Raw genomic sequence first — 16,098 nt, forward strand, 5'->3', positions numbered from 1 at the left:
TCATCCACTGTGCGGATTTTCAGATCTGTGTGACCTTCGGAAGTGTCAAAGGTCACCGTGTCTGTTGCTTTTCGGCCTGAAAACACTATTTCGTGTCTTTTTTTGCATAGTTCACTAACGCTTTGAGCTACGAGACTGAAATTCTAGACTCTGTATCAGGAGGTGACTCTCATCCCCTGTGCCGAGGTCCAGACCCGTGCGACCTTCGGAAGTGCCAAAGGTCACCGTGTGTGGTGCCTTTTTCGGGCCTTTGAAATGTTTTTTGAATAATTCACTAACGCTTTGAGCTGGGAGACTGATTTTTGACTATGTTGCAATGCAGAAGGCCCTTTGCTAGGATCTTTTTGTCCCGTGGCTGTACGACTTCCACAGAGCTAGTTGGCATTGCACAGGGTTCACAGAGTTGAGACTTGGCAGGCCCAATCTAAGCCCCATATGGAGGCCACAGGTCGAGTTTTACTTGGTTTGGTCAAATATTGTGGCAACGTTGTCCGTTTGAATGTTGGAAAAGGTGACGTTTCAAAGCCCCGCCCATCGAAAAGTACAGGTCTGATCTGCACCAAACTAACGTCTGTCTGATCAGGGGATGCCCCCAAACAACATATAAAAAATTCAGACTCCTAGCTAAAGGCGTTAGTGAACTATGCAAAAAAAGACACAAAATAGGCCCTGTTCCATTAGTCAGGAGGCTCTCAGAGCTAGAGGTTTCTACACCCTCCTAACCAGCCAGAACGTTTTAGAGGAAACACTGTTGCAGAAGTCATAGAAATCTGAATTTTTTATATGTTGTTTGGGGGCATCCCCTGATCAGATCAGACCTGTACTTTTCGATGGGCGGGGCTTTGAAACGTCACCTTTTCCAACATTCAAACGGACAACGTTGCCACAATATTTGACCAAACCAAGTAAAACTCGACCTGTGGCCTCCATATGGGGCTTAGATTGGGCTTGCCAAGTCTCAACTCTGTGAACCCTGTGCAATGCCAACTAGCTCTGTGGAAGTCGTACAGCCACGGGACAAAAAGATCCTAGCAAAGGGCCTTCTGCATTGCAACATAGTCAAAAATCAGTCTCCCAGCTCAAAGCGTTAGTGAATTATTCAAAAAACATTTCAAAGGCCCGAAAAAGGCACCACACACGGTGACCTTTGGCACTTCCGAAGGTCGCACGGGTCTGGACCTCGGCACAGGGGATGAGAGTCACCTCCTGATACAGAGTCTAGAATTTCAGTCTCGTAGCTCAAAGCGTTAGTGAACTATGCAAAAAAAGACACGAAATAGTGTTTTCAGGCCGAAAAGCAACAGACACGGTGACCTTTGACACTTCCGAAGGTCACACAGATCTGAAAATCCGCAAAGTGGATGAAAGTCACCTCCTGATACATAATCTAGAATTTCAGTGTCTTAGCTCAAAGCGTTAGGGAACTATGCAAAAAAAGACACGAAATAGTCTTTTCAGGCCGAAAAGCAACAGACGCGGTGACCTTTGACACTTCCGAAGGTCACATGATGATGATGAAGATGATCATGATGATGATGAAGATGATCATGATGATGATGAAGATGAAGATGATGGTGATGAAGATGATCATGATGATGATGATGAAGATGAAGATGAAGATGATCATGATGATGATGATGATGATCATAATGATGATGATGATGATGAAGATGAAGATGATCATGATGATGATGAAGATGAAGATGATCATGATATTGATGATGATGAAAATGATCATGATGATGATGAAGATGAAGATGATGATGAAGATGAAGATGATCATGATCATGATGATGATGATGAAGATGAAGATGATCATGAAGATGAAGATGATCATGATCATGATGAAGATGATCATGATGATGATGATGAAGATGATCATGATGATGATGATGTAGATGAAGATGAAGATGATCATGATGATGATGATGAAGATGATCATGATGATGATGAAGATGAAGATGATCATGATGAAGATGAAAATGATCATAATGATGATGATGAAGATGATGATGATGAAGATGAAGATGATCATGATGATGATGATGAAGATGATCATGATGATGATGAAGATGATCATGAAGATGAAGATGATCATGATGATGATGAAGATGATCATGAAGATGATGATGATGAAGATGAAGATGATCATGAAGATGATCATGATGATGATGAAGATGAAGATGATCATGATGAAGATGATCATGATGATGATGAAGATGATCATGATGAAGATGAAGATGAAGATGATCATGATGATGATGAAGATGAAGATGATCATGATGAAGATGATCATGATGAAGATGATGATGATGATGATGATGATGATGATGATGAAGATGATCATGATGATGATGAAGATGAAAATGATCATGATGAAGATGATCATAATGATGATGATGAAGATGATGATGATGATGAAGATGAAGATGATCATGATGATGATGATGAAGATGATCATGATGATGATGAAGATGATCATGAAGATGAAGATGATCATGATGATGATGAAGATGATCATGAAGATGATGAAGATGAAGATGATCATGAAGATGATCATGATGATGATGAAGATGAAGATGATCATGATGAAGATGATCATGATGATGATGAAGATGATGATGATGATGATGATGATGATGATGATGATGATGATGATGATGATGATGATGATGATGATGATGATTGTTAAGTTATAAATCACTTCCAATAAATCCCAGTGGGAGGAGCGGGGTGTAAGGTGAGTGGTCCACGTGTCCGGGTGTGATGTCATTATTAATCAGCTGTGTGCCGCCGGTTACGCCATAAGTGTAAGCGATCCGTGCGGTGACGTAAAATTGTCGGGAGAGTGATGCGGTACTGGTAAGAGCTCCGTTTATTAATGTGACGGGTTTTGTTTATACTTGCTGTAGTGGGAACGTGAAGTAGGAACATATGTGTGTACCGGGTTGGTGGGGGAACCTATTAGGGAACGGACCAGAAGGTGTATTGAATGGTGAATAAACGTCAAGCACAGAGCTATATATGTCTCCCGTCTGGATCCTTACCAACTGCCTAAGCAAGGCATATTACATGGTGTCAGAAGTGTGCTGAATCCCGTCTTGGAGGGTCGCCTGGAAGAAGTTTTCGGGCGAGTTAAATAAATAAATAACCGCAAACCGAGAGTCCCGGTCGGCTCGAAGCTAAGCTAAGCTAACGCTAGCCTGCGGTTAGAAACCGAGTGCAGTAAATAGCTGGTGAAACGGAGAGGGAGCGTGTTGGAGCGAGAAGTTAAGTGACAACAATAAAGAGAGAACCATGGATTCCCTTTTCTCCATAAACCCACCAGAAAACTTTGAGTTTTCAGACTTTGCTAACTGGCCCAACTGGATTCGTCGGTTTGAAAGGTTTCGGATGGCAGCAGGACTGGACAGTAAAGATGAGGAATATCAAGTGAACTCATTAGTTTATACTATGGGCGATAAAGCTGATGACATTTTGGGCACGCTAGGCTTAAGTGCTGCAGATCTGAAGATGTACAGGCCAGTAAAGGAAGCCTTTGATAAATACTTCATAGGCAAGTATAATGTCATTTATGAAAGGGCTCGTTTCAATAAGAGAAGCCAAGAGCCAGGAGAATCAGCTGAGGCCTTCATTACTGCAGTTTATAAACTGGCAGAGCACTGTCAATATGGCCCTCTGCAGGAAGAGATGATCCGAGACAGGTTGGTGGTCGGGATAAGGCATCACGGCCTGTCTGAAAAACTACAAATGGACAGTGCATTAACACTGGAAAAAGCAGTCACTGCGATAAGACAACATGAAGAAATTAAGAAACAGCAACCTATAGTGAGAGAGACAAATACTCCAGAACAGAAAGAAGCAAACGTGGATTTACTGAAATTCAAGAAAAAGTCATACAGAGAACACCAGACAGGGAAGACAACATACGGAAGGGGACAAAAGGATTTTCTGAAAGGACAGAAATGTTGTGGGCGATGTGGAAAAGCACCAGCACACTCCCTGAACAACTGTGCTGCACGGGAAGCAGAATGCAGAAAATGTCGAAAAAAAGGACACTTTGCAGCTGTCTGCAGATCAGGTAGAGTAGGTGCAGTACTCGAGGAGGTAGAAGAGGACACTCTTTTCCTGGGTGCGGTGTCCACAGGAAAGAAACCTACAACATGGAAAAAGACACTGAAAGTGAATGGTCAAGACATCACCTTCAAGTTGGATACAGGGGCGGATGCAACAGTCATCCCAGCTACAGCCTACTCAAAAGAATGGCACGGCCCACTCACTAAAGCAACAATACCATTGTGTGGGCCCAGCAATGAACCTCTAAAGGTGAGAGGTCAGTTCGATGGAGTCATGACATATAAGGACAGAACAACAACACAACCAGTGTATGTGGTACAAAAGCTAGCTACTCCTCTGCTTGGTTTTCCTGCAATCACTGACCTGAAGCTACTGCATCTAGTCGACAGTGTTAGAGAGCTGGAGGCTGATATGAAAAAGCAGTACCCCAAGGTTTTCACAGGACTGGGCTGCCTAAAAGGGGAGTACAAAATTAAGCTGAAGGAGGACGTCAAGCCCTACGCATTGTCGCTGCCACGACGAGTACCTCTACCATTAAATGACAAAGTCAAAGCAGAGCTCCAGAGGATGGAGAAAATGGGGGTAATTATGCCCATTGAAGAGGCTACAGATTGGTGCGCAGGCATGGTAGTGGCACCAAAGCCCAGAGAAAAAAAGATCAGGATCTGCTCCGACATGACCCATCTGAATGAGTACATCTGCCGAGAGAGACATATCTTGCCGGCCGTCGACGAAACCCTGGCCAAGCTCGCAGGGGCAACCGTCTTTACAAAGCTGGATGCCACGGCCGGATTCTGGCAGATACCCCTACATCCAGAATCAGTCCCACTGACCACGTTTATCACCCCTTTTGGGCGATACTGCTACAGGAGACTGCCGTTCGGGATTTCATCAGCACCCGAACATTTTCAAAAGCGGCTGACACAGATGCTGACAGGGCTGGAAGGAACTGTGTGTCATGCCGACGACATCCTCGTCTTTGGATCAACGCGTGAACAACATGACCACAGGCTGCACAGAGTGTTGGAGCGGCTCCAGGGAGAGGGCCTGACGCTCAACAACGACAAGTGCCACTTTGCAGTCGACAGAGTCATGTTCCTGGGCCACATCGTCAGTGCACAGGGTATTGAGGCGGACCCAGGCAAAATAAAGGCAATAACGGAGATGCCCACGCCCAAAGACGCTGCTGATGTGAAAAGGTTTGTGGGCATGGTTAACTACGTGGGAAAGTTTTCTCCACGCATCGCAGAGCTCACACAACCGCTACGAGAGCTGCTCAAGACAGACACCGACTGGGTGTGGGGGAGCGCGCAGCAGAGAGCGTTCGACGAGCTGCGTAAGGAACTGAGCTCACCGACAGTTCTGGCACAATACAGCCTGAACAGGGAGACAAAAGTTGCAGCAGACGCTTCCTCCTTTGGGTTGGGAGGAGTTTTGTCTCAGGTGCAACCGTCTGGAGAGTGGCGGCCAGTCGCCTTTATATCACGCAGCATGACGAACACAGAGCGCAGATACGCCCAGATAGAAAAGGAGGCGCTCGCGCTAACCTGGGCGTGTGAGCGTTTTCAGTCTTACCTGATAGGGATGGACTTTCTCATACAGACTGATCACAAGCCTCTCATCTCACTGCTGGGCAGCAGAGCGCTAGATGACTTGCCGCCTCGCATTCTGAGATTCAGGCTGCGACTGCTTCGCTTTACATACAAGATTGAACATGTGCCTGGAAAGAAGCTGATTACAGCGGATGCACTTTCCAGGGCACCAATCCAAGCCCCGCCTACACCAGAGGACATGCAGCTGGAACAGGACATGTGTGCGTCCATCAACTTAATAATGGAGCACTTGCCGGCGTCAGAGCAGAGGCTGGTGCAGATCAGGACAGCGCAGGACACGGATGATGTCTGCAAAAGACTGAAAAACATGGTGCAAACAGGTTGGCCTCTAAGCAGAAAAGCTCTTCCACCTCAACTGCAGCCATACTGGCAGTATCACCAGGACCTGCAGGTGGCAGACGGACTACTGATGAAAGGCGAACGACTCATCATCCCTGCCATAATGCAAGAGGAAATGCTCGAAAAATTACATGAGGGTCACCAAGGCATGACAAAGTGTGCTGCCAGAGCACAGCAGTCAATATGGTGGCCAGGTCTGACCAAACAGATTAAACAAAGAGTGGAAAACTGTACGATCTGTGCACGTGAGGCTCACAATGCACCAGAGCCGCTGCTGACGACTCCGTTGCCAGAAAGGCCATGGCAGCGTGTGGCAGCGGATCTTTTCCAGTGGAACAATGCCATGTATCTCGTGGTTATTGATTATTATTCACGCTACATTGAGGTGGCTAACCTCACCTCCACCACCACAGCCCACGTGACAGGTAAGCTGAAATCTATTTTTGCACGTCATGGGGTCCCAGAGACTGTTGTCACGGATAACGGCCCCCAGTTCTCTGCAGCGGAGTTTGCAGCCTTCGCCAGAGACTATGACTTCACACACACGACCAGCAGCCCCCGCTATCCTCAAAGTAACGGTGAGGCAGAGAGGGCTGTGAGGACAGTGAAATCTCTCCTGAAAAAGGGGGAGGATCCACACAAGGCTCTCATGGCTTACAGGGCCACTCCCTTGTCACATGGATCATCCCCGGCGCAGCTGCTGATGGGCCGCAACATCAGGACGCCCCTGCCGGTCAGTAAGGAGAAGCTACAGCCAGGATGGCCTGACCTCCAGGATTTCCGCAGGAAGGATCAGGATTTAAAAGAGAAACAGGCCTCCTGGTTCGACAAAAGACACAACGCGAAGACAAGACAAGAGCTCAGACCAGGACAAAGAGTCTGGGTGAAGAACACAAAGGAAACAGGGACTATCAGTGGTCCAGCTCAGACACCGAGGTCTTACAACGTAGACCTGCCCTCAGGAAGTCTCAGAAGAAACCGATCTCACATCAGGGTTATTCCAGAGACTCTCAGAGAGACTAGATCAGGCCGGACCATAAGACCACCAAAAAGACTTGATTTATAGATTAGATAGAAAGCTGTGGTTTGTTTCACAGGGCAGAATAATCCCTGCACAGCTTCGGGACTCGGGTAGTCTACCCCGATCCCTAGAGAGGAAAGACATTCATGTTCAATGTTTGTTGGAAAAAAAAAAAAAAAAAAAACAAAAAAAAAACAACAACGACAAGAGAATGTCATACTGAAGGTTATGTGTTATAGAAGATGTTTGACACATGGTGATACAGGTGTCAAACATTACAGGTGATATAATGCACTACTGAAAAAAAAAAAAAAAAAGAAGAAGGGAGAAGTAATGTTGGTTACTTGAATGTTTAGTGCTCAGGTTAAGTATTTATGTTTACTGTTTAATAAGTTTATTTGCACATACAGTAAAAACAAAAGTAGCTCTTGTAAGAAAGTCTGACAGTTAACTAAAGGGGGGAGATGTAGTGGGAACGTGAAGTAGGAACATATGTGTGTACCGGGTTGGTGGGGGAACCTATTAGGGAACGGACCAGAAGGTGTATTGAATGGTGAATAAACGTCAAGCACAGAGCTATATATGTCTCCCGTCTGGATCCTTACCAACTGCCTAAGCAAGGCATATTACACTTGCTGTGCTGGATCCGCATCTCGCGGCTGCGATCACTTGTGTGTGACATGGTTGCTGTGCTGATGATGCGCCGCTGCGCTGTCGCGCTGTCGGCACCTGGGAATGTGTGTGTTTGTGGGTGTGGCGGAGCACGCCGTTTAAGTTATGAATGAACATCGCGGCTCAAAACTTAAGATGAAATAAACATATGACATAAGATTAACTTTTTGTGTTTACTTGCAGAAGTGCAAAGCAATTTATTTTGTATTTGTAAATCCCCATTTATATTTAATTATGACGGATGATGACAATGATGATGACGATGGTTATTGCTTTTGTTGTTATTGATTATATGATTATGTTTGAGGCAATTAACTACGTTGTACTTGGATTTCATTTCTTTTTCACAGGTTTATAACCTGCTACAACCCAAATGTACGTCTTGTTGCCACAGAAGCAGTACATTAATTTCAAGAAAATAAAAACAAAGAAAAGAGAAAAGCTGAGTTATTCCTCGTCCACTCTCCCTACACCCTGTCCGGGGGGATTTGAAAAAACCGGAACAATGATGATGATGATGAGTCGGCCAGGAACTGCGCGGCTCTGTCGGACACACGCACCGGGTCCGGGAGCGCGCTCTCCTCCTCCGGGGCACAGCCGTCCCCGACGCAGGACCTTCCCCGGGGCTTGGCTCCGATCCTCAGCGGCAGCCTGCACTCTATCCCCCGGCAGTCCCGGGTGTCGTTTCCGGGCTGGATGGGGATGGGGATGGGGATGCGTCTCCCCGAGCTGGAGCAGTGCGCGCCGGCGCATCCTCCAGCGCTGCGCTCGCAATCCGCGGCTGCGCGTCCTGCTGCTGCGCCCCGGCGGGGTGCGCCCATCTCCCCTGGGTGCTGCCCCGGGGTGCTGTCCATGGTGCTCGGGGGTCTGGAGGCTCTGCTGCCCGGGCTCGGGTCTCCGGAGCCCCCGCCGAAGCAGCGCGTCCCCCGGCACGTCTCCGCCGCAGCCCAGGAGAGCAGCAGCGACAGTACCGGTGTCAGTAAAACCATTTTACGTCTCATATGTTGACCTGCAGATTAGGAAAAAACAGATTTATAGCTCCGAATGGAAACCACAAAGACATCCTTGCAACATTTTGCCGCTGCATCCTTTAGAATAAAGCCTGAATTATGGTCCGCGTTAAATCGACGCAGAGCGTACCCTACGCCGTAGGCTCTGCGTTGGTGTAACGCGGAACCATAAATCAGCCTGGAAGTTACACGTGTCATTTGTTGATGTTTTTTCCAGGATTAGATTGGCTGTCATGATGCTCTCAGCGTAAAACAACTCTTTATTTCTCAGAATGAAGGGAAGAACATGAACATTGATGTGCAGGAAATTAACCCACTAATGTTGTGTTTCTGCCTTAAGAAATGTTACAGATATCATTGTGAAAATCGCCGTAACGTCAAAACGGACAGTAATTAGAATACGTCCGTGTTTCCGATCCTCCGTTATCCAATGGGGGACTGATGCGCCCAGCGGCTGGAAGCGACGCGGCCGGTCCTCACTTATCCAATGGGATTGATGCTGTGAGCGGCTTGAAGCGACGCCGCCGGGTTACATTAGAATCTGTTGAGAGCCCGCTGCGTCGGTGCATGACGCTGAGGGCGACCTTGTGCGTCAGAAACTGACGCCTAAGGGCCCTGACCAAGCGTCGGTTTTTGACGCGCTGGGAGTGAGACTGTGTTGGATAGCCGGACCCAGGTTTGGTCCTCCAGGGGAGATGGGAGTGGTGAGAGAATGATTGTCCATGTCTTTGTCAGTGAGTGTATGTTATTGTATCAGTGTGAATGGGTGTCCGTTGTGTAGCCTGGGTTTGGGACTCTTTGCTGTTGGGTTTGTCTGGGTGTCTCCTTGTTGGAGTTTCTTGGGCTCCGTGTCCGTCTCCACTTCCCCCCGCTGCCCTTGCAGCTGGATAACCTTTGGCTCTGGGGTTCCTGCTTTCATTGGGGCAGGTGCCGGCCCGCCGGCGTCGACTGTTGGGGTGGACGTCTCTCTGGGCGGGCTGGCCAGAGAGGCAAGATTACCCCTGAAGGGGGTAGCCGCCTATAGCGCTGGCGGACAGGGATGTCATCCATTAAAGGGACCTCATGCTCCACCAATGTGGTGCAACCCAGATCTCCCTCTCCTTGGCTGAACACTCCTGTATATTTCTCCAATAGCGCCTTCCCTTGCTGCTCTTGCTCTAATGAAAGAATAGGCCATGAGGCACTAGAAAGATCACAAGTTGCGCTCCTGTCAGCAGTAATGGATTTCACTACAGCCACCTGGCTTCCATCCTCATCTTCCAATGTAACTGAACACAAGGGAGACTTTGTTTGAACGACATGCAATGTACCCAGTGGGGTGTTTGGTTTGCATCCTGTAAACCAACATTGACAATGGGTATCTCCACAATACCTTTGTTTACGATCAACAGAGCTCTAGAGATCAGTACACCTGGAGGCAAGCAGCTTCCATCTTCAAGTGGTTCCAGTAAAACTGAGGGAAGAGTGGTGGTAGCAGAACTTGGGCAAACAATAGCGATAAACTTCATAGAGCCTGCTGGAATGCGTACAGGTCGACCTTTGACCCTAGCCTTTCCCAAGTATCCCTGTTCACTCAGTGACTCAATGGAATGGCATTCTAACAAGGCCTCTTTCCAGCCTTGCTTGGCAGATTTCAGTGGGGGGAACTCAAAAAGGTCCGGACCAAGCTGAACAAACAGCTCATGGTAGCAACGTCGAATGATGTTCATGCCAAGCAAGCCAGGCACAGACAACTTTTGCTCCCTAAGACAAGGGTCTTCTGGGCTCTTCACGACCAATACCCCCATCCGGGGCAGGGTCTTACTCAGAAGATTGACATCAAGTTCCAAGTATCCTATGTAAGGGATTCCCAGTCCATTTGCAGCTTTCAGCTGCAGCCAGTTGCACTGTCGCAATTTATCTTCACCTTGTGACTGAAAATGCTCTATAAAGAAATCTTCTGTAATAGGGGAGACCATAGACCCGGTGTCCAGTAAGCAGGGAACTGTGAAACCTCCCATATTAACTTCCACTATTGGACATTCTCCTATCAGTTCAGGTGAATGTTCTTCCTGGTTACTTGAGCCTGAGTGCCCCCCTCCTGGTGTCTGGCCCCCCACACCAGAGGGCGCTAGTTTTCCTGCGGCCAAACTGAGGCGGCTACAGCATCGTTCATTTGTACTGTTGCTTGGTGTCCTGGACTTTTGATGGGACCTACGCCAGACTGCATCTGGGCCCTACAGAACCGTGCTATATGTCCTGCCTTATTACATCGCAGACAGATAGATCTACCATCTGCTTGAAAACGATAAGGTTTTGAGTCTCTCCCCTCTTTTTGTGAAATGTGTGTGTGTGGGGTTGTATTTAAAATGCCTATGTGTTTCATAATGGCATCTAGCTGTACCTGCTGTTTCCTAAGACACTCTTTAAGCTCAGCTAGATCATTATGAGGTGGCACAGTCACAGCATTAGACTCAGCTACATCCCTGTCTCCTGAATTGGTGTATGTATTGCAAGAAAAAGCACGAGCCCTTTGCCTATTCCCATTTTTTCCCTCTTCCGGCCACCTGATGGCAATACCACGGAGCATGGTAAATGACATAGTAGGGTTTTTACTGATGTTTTGTTTAACCTTTGTCTGGTGTTAGCTTTCTGTTACCATCTCCGATGTTAACGGGTCGGTTTTGACCCGTGTTTTAAATTATCTCTAAAATACATTAAAAGCAATTATCCATCATCCAATTTGTTTCTCATCTCTTGGTTACATTGTTGGGCTTCCTTATCCATGAAAATATTGGTTTTAATATTTTTGGTGTGGGAACTCTGGGCCTTTTTTTGTCAGTATAGCCCTGGATTTCAATTTTAAAAACTGGTAAAATGAGCCTCAAGAGAATCATATGAATAAATAAAAGGTTGTTGTGTTACCTGGCTATTACTGAGGGGTATTAGAACACGTCTCTTAAATAAATTTGTTTCATTTATTTTTTCATGTTAATATTATTAACTATAATAACATCTATGGTGTTATGGGTCAATTTCGACCCATATACATTTACCTCAAGGAAATGGAACAAAAGTATTTTTTCAGCAATAGAACTTTAAAAAATTGTCACAAGTGATATTGTGACCCTGCAGGCCAGTAGTCAAATCAAGGACGACACGTTTTCCTTGGTTCTTCTCAGGGATGCCACTCGCAGCTTTGCCTGTGTAAATCTGTAGGTTCCAGGCATAGCTGTTTTTGGCATCGCAGGCTGCCCAGATTTTTATGCCGTACTTCCCTGGCTTACTGGGTATGTATTGCCGGAAGGGGCATTTTTCTGGGAAATGGAAAAGACGTTCATCCACTGTCACCTCTGGCCCTGGGTTGAACATCAGTGGAAGGAGCTGCACCCAATTCTCCCTGACATCCCTGATGGGGGCAAGCTTGTCAGATCTTGCTCTGGTATCCCTGTTGTCAAATCTGAGGACTCGTGATATCATTCGAAAGGTCGGAAGTGACATTGTTGCCCAGAAAATATTTCTGCCTGTCGATGTATCCCAGAGACTATCAGTGGACTCACTGCAGGATCTGTACACTCCAGCAAGAAGAAGAACACCAATATAAGCATCCAGGCATTCCTCATCCATGTCTGTCCACATGTCGCCATGGACTTTTTTGCCTTCAAGATTTGTCATAGCAATTATGACTCTTTTTATTGACAATGGCATAAATAAAACATGTTTTGATATCACTGACTCTTGTCACAGCAAACCTTGTGATTCCAGGGGTCTTTTTGATGACATTTTCAGCAGCTGCCCTGCCATGTACATCATGAGGTACTGAGCTCCAAAGTATCTTTCCATTTTTGGACTTGAATTTTTCAGCAGAAGAAGCTTCAGCACCAGTGACCTCCTCGTCAGACTCACCAGATGTGTCAGTATCTTCTGGATGATACTCCACATCATTTTCCTCCTCAGAATCCTGCTCCTCTGCATCACTACGCTGCTCATTGTCGTCTCTCTCATTTTCACCAAAAATATAGTCCAGAACTTGGCTTACTGTAAATCTTCTTCTCATCTTTGCATGCTGCACACTGGAGATGTGCACTCTGCAAGTGAAATGAGTGAATTGACCTACATGGCTGGACATGCCCGACTTTATTTGCTTTTGTTTATGTGCAGGTAAACTGGGAAACAAAAATCCAAAATGAAAATCCACTGAAGCTCACATGACTGGGAGATGAGCTGGCTGTCTGACAGTGCACTTATGATTTCAGTTTTGGCTCTAATTATTGCTTTATAAGCATAATTTTATAACCGGGTCGAAACCGACCCTAACCCCACAAAGGTAACAATTTCAACCAGAGCATTTTATAATTTAGTGACAAAATTTTTTTTGATATTATTTTGTTGAAATAGAGGTTCCTGACAAAGTCAAAAAGCGTTGATGCAATAAACGGATTTTTGTGGTAGTTTTATTAATTTAAAACCTAAGAACGGGTCGGTGGCGACCCTAACACCAGACGAAGGTTAAGTTCCCTCCGCAGCATATCATCATGTACATGTTCTATGAACTGGTCACGCAAAATCTGGTCAGAGTTCGGAATACCGCCAGGTGTTTTACAAATTACAACATCCATAAGTGACTTTAAAATATGGGAATAATCTCTCAAAGATTCCCCTTCCCTCTGACTGCGCTGGAAAAACTGAAGCTGTGCAGCAACATAAGATTGAGAGCAACCATAATTTTCAGTCAGTATGGAAAATATCTTTTCTGAATTGTCTCTGTCTGTTGGACTATGAAAATCAAGTTCTGCTTTAGCACTCCCATCTAAATGATCATAGAGAAAAAGAATCTGTTCAGCTTGGGACATTTGTCTAACTGCCAGGCACCTGCGAGCCTCTTCAATCCATTTTTCAACAGTCATCAAATGAGATAAAATTAGATAATAAGTCGTGCGCACGAGATACAGTAAGTCGCACGCGCGAGATAAAAAGTCGTGCGCACGAGAAAACAATAATAATTTCCATGTCACCTCCAGGGCTCCGTAACATTACACTAAATGGATTTGAAAAAAAATGAATCAATGAATAAATGTAAGTTGACTGTGATCAGGGTTTACTGCCATTAAAGCTCGTTGGGTGTCTAAACTAAACAAGTTCCTCTTTCCATTGTTGTCAGTAATTTCATATTCTGTGTTTATGATCATTCTTGTTAGCGCCACAGCAAACATGTAGCCAAACTTCAACTTTGTCAAGGAAAAACGACCAACGACTATAAATTATCTGATGTCGTCTGCTGCCATCTAGCGACCACTAGGCAGTACTACACTTGACTAAAACTGTAAACTCTGAAACTTGTTTACACGAGGTGGAAGAGTTAAACGCAAAAACAAAAGTAGCTCGACAGTCACAGGCTCTTAATAGCACAGTACCCGCTGATGCTGGTACACTTTCATACTTGTTCAGTGTCTGTGTGTTTTTTTTTTTTACTTTTCCTGATTTGTTTTAATACAGTACAGCACCAATAGTGGGGACGAGCTGTCTCTCAACAGGCAGCTGTTTCTGGGAAAAGGAAGGAGTCAGCTTTATGAAATGTTATTTTAAAATGAAAACAACTGAGTTTTATTGTATTTATTATTTATGATTTTATCTTTATACACCACCACAATTAATTGAAAAAAAATAACATCTGATCAATGACGTTCAACTTTCATAAAAAACTAAAAATCCATCTCTCCCTATGATAATGCATAGTTCAATCAGACAAATTATGTAATGAAGAGTTCAACAGTTTTCCTACTGCTAAAACACTTTAGTTTTGGCTTAGAGAATCCGATAAATCCCCTATTTTAAGGAAGACATACATATATTGGGGGGGATGAAAATTATGCTCCTTTCCTAGAATTATAGTTTACAGGAAGAGCTGGTGAGGTGGTAGAGATTTAAAAACAGCAGCAAGTCCTATAAGCAGATGGAGTAACCAGAATAAACCATCCACCAGGGTATAAGTGAGCATAAAACACAGCTGGTATTTCGGCTTGAACTAGGTCCCTGTAGTTACCACATTCATGCAAATCCAGAAACAGATGCAGCTGAAAATAAAACTTTAATAGCAAGACTGTGTTTACACCAATTACAAAAGTGAAATACAACAATATATTCTGATAATCAACTGCACGAGTATCAGTGAACTGAAGAACTCTCACAATGTGAAAAGAAGCTGGCCACTAAAGGTATTATGGTGATTATAACTGTCGGAAATCCTTGTGTTTTCCCACTGACGCAAAAATACAACATCTCCAACCTCTAATAACAAAGTGACACCATTAGCTGGATTAACAGACCCTGAAGTCTGATGTTCATAGGCAATAAAAACATGGTCTCTATTCTTGACCAGCACAGCACCAGTAGCATGTGAAGGATCTCCATGTCCATGAATGTAGAACTCAAAGTGGTAGGCTGCTCTCACCGGGGCTGTGAAAAAGCCTGTGGAACACAAAATGTGATTTCTTTATCTATGTTGTTGTTTTTTTAAATAGTCCATCAGTGAAAATTGAGATTCTTTTCCCAATTTTATCACCAAGTGCTCCTACCTAAGTGACAGTCCTGGGCATTGCTCCCTCTACCAACCCCGGGAGAGCCCACACTGAGCTCAAGTCTCCTCCTTAACTTGAGGAGTGAGCAGGCCGCTTCTTTTCACCAGACAGGGTGGGGCTTCTCCGGCCGGACGTAGCGCGTGGAAGGATCACGCATTGTACAGCCCAGGACTGCTGCATGCTTTTGTGAGGGTGGCTCACATTAGATACCCAAGGAGAATATGCCAACTCAGCACAGAAAGGCCCTTTCGCCAACCCCACCTAGGGTGTCGGTACTGAAGTCATGGGGGAACTTAACATGCATGCACTCAGCGCCCACAGCATCCCCAGCAGGAATTGAACCCAGGACCTTCCAGCTGTGAGATGGATGCACGACCAGAAATGAAAGTATAATATCTTATGGATTATTTTTTCATTAATTGAAGGGTACCAACAAATCTATACAGGTTTTTTGAGTTTCCTTATCGTCCCTTTACTATTATATATTGGAAAAAAATGATGTGCTATATATTTTTACAAAGCTGCGCTGCACACAACTGCATTGTCATTTTAATTGGAGAGGCCCATTGATCAGGTATCAGACCTGATAGAGACAGTGTCAGGCCTCGAGAGGGATGAAAGTAAACTCAGTCAGTTAAATTCAATAATTCAAACTTTTGAGGATTACAATGACCTGGATTAGTCAGAGTCTACACCAGCAAATAGAACACGTGTTTATTAAAGTCTCAAGCAACATTTATCATAAGTGCTATGTGTAGTCAAAAGCAGGATTATATTTTGTTGATATCTAAAAACTTTCTAAGTGCTGA

At 45.1% G+C, this 16,098-nt stretch overlaps 1 protein-coding gene across 1 annotated transcript; it reads left to right on the forward strand.

Moving 5' to 3' along the window:
- The first annotated feature begins 3,297 nt into the window (after positions 1-3,297).
- Positions 3,298-7,095, forward strand: LOC133456390 (uncharacterized protein K02A2.6-like). Its single transcript, XM_061734867.1, has 2 exons — positions 3,298-3,556; positions 4,148-7,095. Exons 1-2 carry the CDS (start codon positions 3,298-3,300, stop codon positions 7,093-7,095), a joined length of 3,207 nt encoding a protein of 1,068 aa, XP_061590851.1.
- Positions 7,096-16,098: the final 9,003 nt, after the last annotated feature.

This window comes from Cololabis saira, chromosome 12 (assembly GCF_033807715.1).
Source record: "Cololabis saira isolate AMF1-May2022 chromosome 12, fColSai1.1, whole genome shotgun sequence".
Lineage (NCBI taxonomy): Eukaryota > Metazoa > Chordata > Actinopteri > Beloniformes > Belonidae > Cololabis > Cololabis saira.